The sequence below is a fragment of the Taudactylus pleione genome, unplaced genomic scaffold (assembly GCF_031769625.1).
Source record: "Taudactylus pleione unplaced genomic scaffold, aTauple2 ptg000041l, whole genome shotgun sequence".
Lineage (NCBI taxonomy): Eukaryota > Metazoa > Chordata > Amphibia > Anura > Myobatrachidae > Taudactylus > Taudactylus pleione.
In genome coordinates, this window is record NW_028284443.1 from 36,724,269 (window position 1) to 36,730,494 (window position 6,226).

At 43.7% G+C, this 6,226-nt stretch overlaps 1 protein-coding gene across 1 annotated transcript; it reads right to left on the reverse strand.

Moving 5' to 3' along the window:
* Nucleotides 1-295: 295 nt before the first annotated feature.
* On the reverse strand, nt 296-5,048 carry ZIC2 (Zic family zinc finger 2). The gene is made up of 3 exons (XM_088458209.1): nt 3,275-5,048; nt 1,774-1,937; nt 296-1,497 (listed from the first exon to the last, which is right to left on the reverse strand). Exons 1-3 carry the CDS (start codon nt 4,395-4,397, stop codon nt 1,288-1,290), a joined length of 1,497 nt encoding a protein of 498 aa, XP_088314335.1. The 5' UTR covers nt 4,398-5,048; the 3' UTR covers nt 296-1,287.
* Between the last annotated feature and the right edge of the window lie 1,178 nt (nt 5,049-6,226).

Genomic DNA, 6,226 nt, shown 5'->3' on the forward strand with positions numbered 1-6,226 from the left:
TACTAATGCATTTCATAAGAAAAGCTGTAGGATACACATACTACTCAACATAATAAATAATGAAAACTAGATTATATATTTCATCTACCAATTTTGTTTCTTGAAAAACGTAAAAGGATTTATTTGTATTTACTATAATAGCCAAGGTTATCAGTAATATTGTAATAAGCCATTATTCCCTCAAGTCTTCCAATAAAAAAAAAAGGTTTATTGCAAATCCCATCTCTATTATGTTTGACTGTTAGGTAACAAAGGCAAATCCTCCATAGAACAACTGAATACTTGAACACAGAATAGCACATGCAGTTTCAACACAATTTATTGTAGGTCTGTATGCATTACTCTCAAAACAGGTCACAGAAATTATGAAACCACTTTAAATAGGAAAAAAAATGAAAACAATTTATGCTCACAATTGTACATATTTATAATTAAGAAACATTCTTTATAAATAGTGTTCCTCTGTAGCAAGTTAATACCATAATTTAATTACAAATGGATAAATATGTAAGGGGTATTTACAGAGAGAAGCAAGGCAGCTAATTATGGGGTAACAATGCAGACTTCACAACGTTTAATCTCCCCTTCCCCACGGTCTTTCATACAGTAACCAACAAATTGAACTTGAAAAAAGCACAAACGACATCACGTGAAACATAAAATTACATTCACAAGCCTGTGTAAAAATGACTGCCTGGTGTAACTTGAAGAAAGAGTGTAGAGACTTTGGCACGGAGTTTTATTATTTCCCAGCCCAATTGCATGTACATTTACAATCATATTTCCTTTATAAAAAGGGACACTATACCAACAGCACGATACAAAAAAAAAAAAAAAGATTTAAAAAAAAAAAAAAACAACCCTCTCTTTCTTTCACCTTACTGTTTAAATCGACGAATCAAGAGAAAAGCCCAACACTTGTTAAAATTAAAACGTATCTACACCCGGATAAAACTTCTATATATGTATGAAGAAGAATCGTTTAAAACGTCATTTCACCTCTGAGGAGTCAGATATGTACAGTGAGAGGGGATTAGTGTAAGCAGAGGGGCTGCAGAGTAAAATCAGTTCATCTTCTTTGGGGTAAAAGGTTGGGGGAGGGGAGAATAAATAGATTCTGTTAGGTTCTCTCTCTTCTCGCTTCAGGTTTCGGATTGTGCAGTGTCTGTTGTCCTGGCTGAGCGTGTCCGTTAGGAACGTCCACTTGTCCGTTTTAGGAGCACACTAGGTAATAAGTTAGTGAATAGTGGCCTCCAAAAGGTGTCCCACATGAGCCAGGCATGGTACCTACACATACCATTCATTGAAGTTTGATGAGAGTGGCCCCCCAGCCCCGCTGGTTACACTGTGCACAGCAGACACTGCCGCTGCCGCTGGGGACATGTTGGTGCTCTGTGTCTCAGTGTTCGGGGACACCAGCCCTGGTGGGGTGGCAGATTCATAGCCAGAACTGGCAGCTGGGGACGACTCTGATCCTTGAGGGGAAGACTCATGCACCTATGGGAAGAGAAAATAAACGTCAGGTTTCAGTCTAACAGGATGACATTATTTTTATTATATATGACGCCACGATATGCACATTTAATCCAACACTAGCAGCACAACCTTATTTTCAATAATGAATTTGTAGGTTACAAATCAGCTACTAATATACATTAAACTGTACAATGTGGAGCGCCATATAGGGATTCAAGTAGTTCAGTATCTTCCCTGCTCGTTTCTCCGATCAGCAAATTTAAACTGCAAATGTTTTTGATGGGAGAAAGCTCTTACCTTCATGTGTTTCCTCAGAGAGCTGGGGTGAGTATAGGACTTGTCGCACATCTTGCACAAATAGGGTTTGTCTGAAGTGTGAACATGCATGTGCTTCTTTCTGTCACTACTATTTGCAAACCTTCTGTCGCAGCCTTCGAATTCACACTGGAACGGCTTCTCTCCTAGAAAATAAAAATATCATAGGTACCATTTAATATAATATTCACAGCCCTCTCATAAAGGAGCGCTATAATTATTCGAGCAACAAGTCTTCAATATTAAATCAACAGTGTTTAACATGAAAATTACATCTGAGTTTACACACCAAACCTGTTTGGTGTATTCATATAATCAGAGGGCTAGCAAGCACAAAAGGGGAAATAATGCATCTCGTTTCCTTTGGCAGTGCAGTAAAACATACAAGTTGAATTTAAGGTCGAATTCCCTCCCAACAGTTAGAAAATAGATGCTAATTGTTTATTCATTTGCAAACTGTTTAGAAGGAGATTGTTCTGCTGATGAGCCCAGGTGGGGTAAACAATCAGCTTGTAAAAGGGGTAAAAGCATTTAAAATTCATTCATTTGATTTTCACAGCCACCCCTTCCCCCAATCACCACATATCCAAATGTTATGCTGTTTGGAGCAATTTAGAGGTGTGATAACCCAAGTATCCTCCATTTGGAGGGAATCCACTTAGCATTAAATTCCATTAGCACCTAAATTGTTTAGAAGCGACATCTGTTCAGATTCTGTGAGTTTAATGCCGATTTTCAGTGCAAAAAAACCCCTTAATTTTAAACCTTGATAAGTCTCGTCTCGCACCTAAATAATTCTTAACACATTGGCCTAATATGTCCTTTAAGTCAATATTTACAAACACTCCAGCAAAAAATGTGTTACATTTATACTGTGTTTTTAAATGGAGGAAATAGCTCGATTGGCCAAATAATAAATGATATTATAATTATTATCATCATCATTAATAATAGAGTTGGCCGACAGATTTGTCACAGACGCCGTCGAAGGTTTAGATTTAATTAAACTACTGAAACAGATATATAGAAAGGAGGTGGTGAGAATATGGTCATTTATTTAACATTTGTGTGAGGGATTTACAATCAAGGACTGTAATAAATTATAATTAAATCGGTGCCTATATTAAATATAAAAGTCAAAGAAATAGGTTAATTTAAATATTAATAAAAAACAACCATCCATTATATTTCATATGTATACTCCAGTCAAATGATCAGCTGGATATCATACATTCACAGATTAAACCAGTCGCTAAAAAAAAAAAAAAAAAAAACAACGGAAAAACACAACCGAGCAACAAGAATGATTACTGATGTCCTTCATAAATCCACAATGTCAGTTTTACTCTTGCGAATTTGGCTCTGATGTACACACTAGTCTAATAATACAAGTTACTTTGTATATTTTTCATGTTGCACTGAAAATGTCGTTGCGCATTTTACTGGTCTATTATAGCCAACGAATACCATGAAGGAAACCTACCTGTATGAGTTCTTTTGTGGATTTTGAGGTTCTCTGAGCGGGCAAAGACCTTGCCGCATCCAGGGAAGGGGCAGGGGAAGGGCTTCTCCCCCGTGTGCACTCGGATGTGGTTGACCAGTTTGTATTTGGCTTTGAATGGCTTTCCCTCCCGAGGACATTCCTCCCAGAAGCAGATGTGGTTACTCTGCTCGGGGCCCCCTACATGCTCCACAGACACATGTGTCACCAGCTCATGCATGGTGCTAAAAGTCTTATTGCAGCTTTTCTTGGGATTACTGAGCTGCTCAGGGTCGATCCACTTGCAGATGAGCTCTTGCTTGATACATTGCTGTCTCATGTACCTGAAGAAGGCCCCCGGGTGGTGGTGATGATGATGATGGTGGGCTGCCATGTTCATTCCCATGTTCATTGGACCATACTGGTTGTGCAGTTGGGCAGCAGCATAGGGGTCTCCTCTGGGACTGGCCACCTGCCTGTACTGCTCCGTCCTTCCGAACACCTCTCCGGGCAGCCCTAGCCTCATCTGTCCGCCCAGGGCGTTCTGTGACGCCGCAGCGTGCTGCTCATGGATCCCGGGGAAGAGCAGGTGGCTCTGCGGGTGCTCCGCATGTGGGAGCTGGTGATGATGTGGGTGGTGATGGAGGCTTCCGGCTGGGGGCCCGAACAACCCATGCTGGCCCCCTCCTGCGGCCCCGGCCCCCTCTGCGAACCCGCGGCCGCGGAATATGAAGTCCCGCGGGCTGTTGAACGCTGCGCCAGTGTAGGCTGCGTGCGGAGCCAGGGATGCGGCATAGCCAGCCTGGGAGGTGAAGGCAGAGCTCTGACCCGGAGGCGACAGGTCATGGGGTCCGCTGCCTCCTGCTCCCCCGGACGAGCCAGCTCCACCCCCGCTGTTTCCCCCGCTGCCTCCTCCGGAGCCACCTCCCGGATTGATCTTGAATGCGCCCATGTGCGCCGGCTCCACGAAGCTGTTCTGCGCCAGGCTCAGCTCCCGTTCCTGCATCTCTGCTGCGGCAGCCGCCGCCGCTGCCACGGCGGCGTGATGGTGGTGGTGGTGGTGATGGTGCCGGGCAAAGGTGCCCACACCCAGGGCCGGGAACTGCGGGCCGGCGTCCAGTAACATCTCTGTGGCTGTGTGATGTCTCTGGTGTAAGTAGACGCTGCCAACAGCCACCTGCCTGTGACAGGCTGCTGCTACACAGGTACAGGGGGCGTCCGCACAGGGCTGCTGCTGCTGCTGGTGGTGGTGGTGGTGGAACTGATCACATAGAATAACTGCAATATCAGGTGTCTGTCCTCCGTGTGTCCTGAACACTCACTCACTGCACAGGCTGCGGCATCATTAATATGATTATTAGAAGAGTCCTGTCAGCCTGTCCATGGCCACACTGAGCCCAGTGCAATTGGATCCAAATCTCCCTCCTCCTCCTTCTCCCCACTCTCAGCGCTTCTCGGTCGGGGAACTGGGCTGAGATCCCCCCCAGCTGAAGGATCGGGCGGCAGATGCTCCTCTCTCTCCTCTTCTTCTTTCTTTAAGTTGCTGCTGAGGGTAGTGGGAGGAGGGGAGAGAGGGCGGAGGGAGCTGGCAGGGGGAGGTGGGAGAATAACACATATAAGAGAGGTGATGAGGAAGCAGGACGTGGAGCCACTAGTGATGGGGCAATAATATTAATAACAGGGGGGTCCCGGCTTCCAGGGTCCGCAGAGCGTCCTCTATGTTCCCGGGCGTCGGTGTGCGCTGCTCCGCTATCTGCGGCTCAGGCTGCGGGGGCTATTGTTGTGCTGCTGGCGGCTCGGGGTTTTGTTTTGAGTGTTTTTCTGGTCGCCCCTGTCCCAGCCCCTCCCAGCCGCCCGTCCTGCTCCCTGACTGGCCCGGCCTCCCCGCCGCCCCCTCTCGCAGCTGCCCGACCGCCCCATTGGCTGCACACATTGGAGAGATCTTTGGAGAACTTCCCAGTAGCCGTGCCAATCAGGGACCCAGCCTCCCCCTCCGCTGCCGTCCTGTGGCCGCTGCTCCGTGGATAGCGGCTTGGGTGCTGCTCCCACCACTGGTCCAGCAGGGACTGCGTGCAGCGCTAACGCTGCGCTGTATGCTCCATACACATAATAACAATGCTGGTACGGCACGTGTGTCCTGTGTTTCTGGGGTGTGTAATTGTAGATTATATAAATTCTCACTCTTGATGCATAGATCATTATTCTGGTTATTATTAAGGATTTTTCTGTAATTTCTGTCAGCTACATAAAGTAAAATGGCAAAATATCCTCTTATACACATGTACAAACTTATATATACACATCATGTTATCATGTACAAACTTGTATATACACATCATGTACACATATATACACATCATGTTATCATGCACACACATATATACACATCATGTACAAACATATATACACAACACGTACACACTTATATACACATCATGTACACATTTATATATACACATCATGTACAAACTTATATATACACAACATGTACACACTTATATATACACATCATGTACACACATATACACAACATGTACAAACATATATACACAACATGTACACACTTATATATACACATCATGTTATGTACACACATATACACATCATGTACAAACATATATACACAACATGCACACACTTATATATACACATGTACACATTTATATATACATAGCATGTACAAACATATATACACATCATGTACACACATATATACACATCATGTACACATTTATATACATACATGAACACATTTATATATACGCATCATGTAAAACCTATATATACACAACATGTACACATTTATATGTACACATCATGTACAAACTTATATACACACAACATGAACACATTTATATATACACATCATTTACACAATTATGTGCACACATATATATATATATATATACACACATATGTACACATTTATATGTAGATATCACGCACAAACATCTT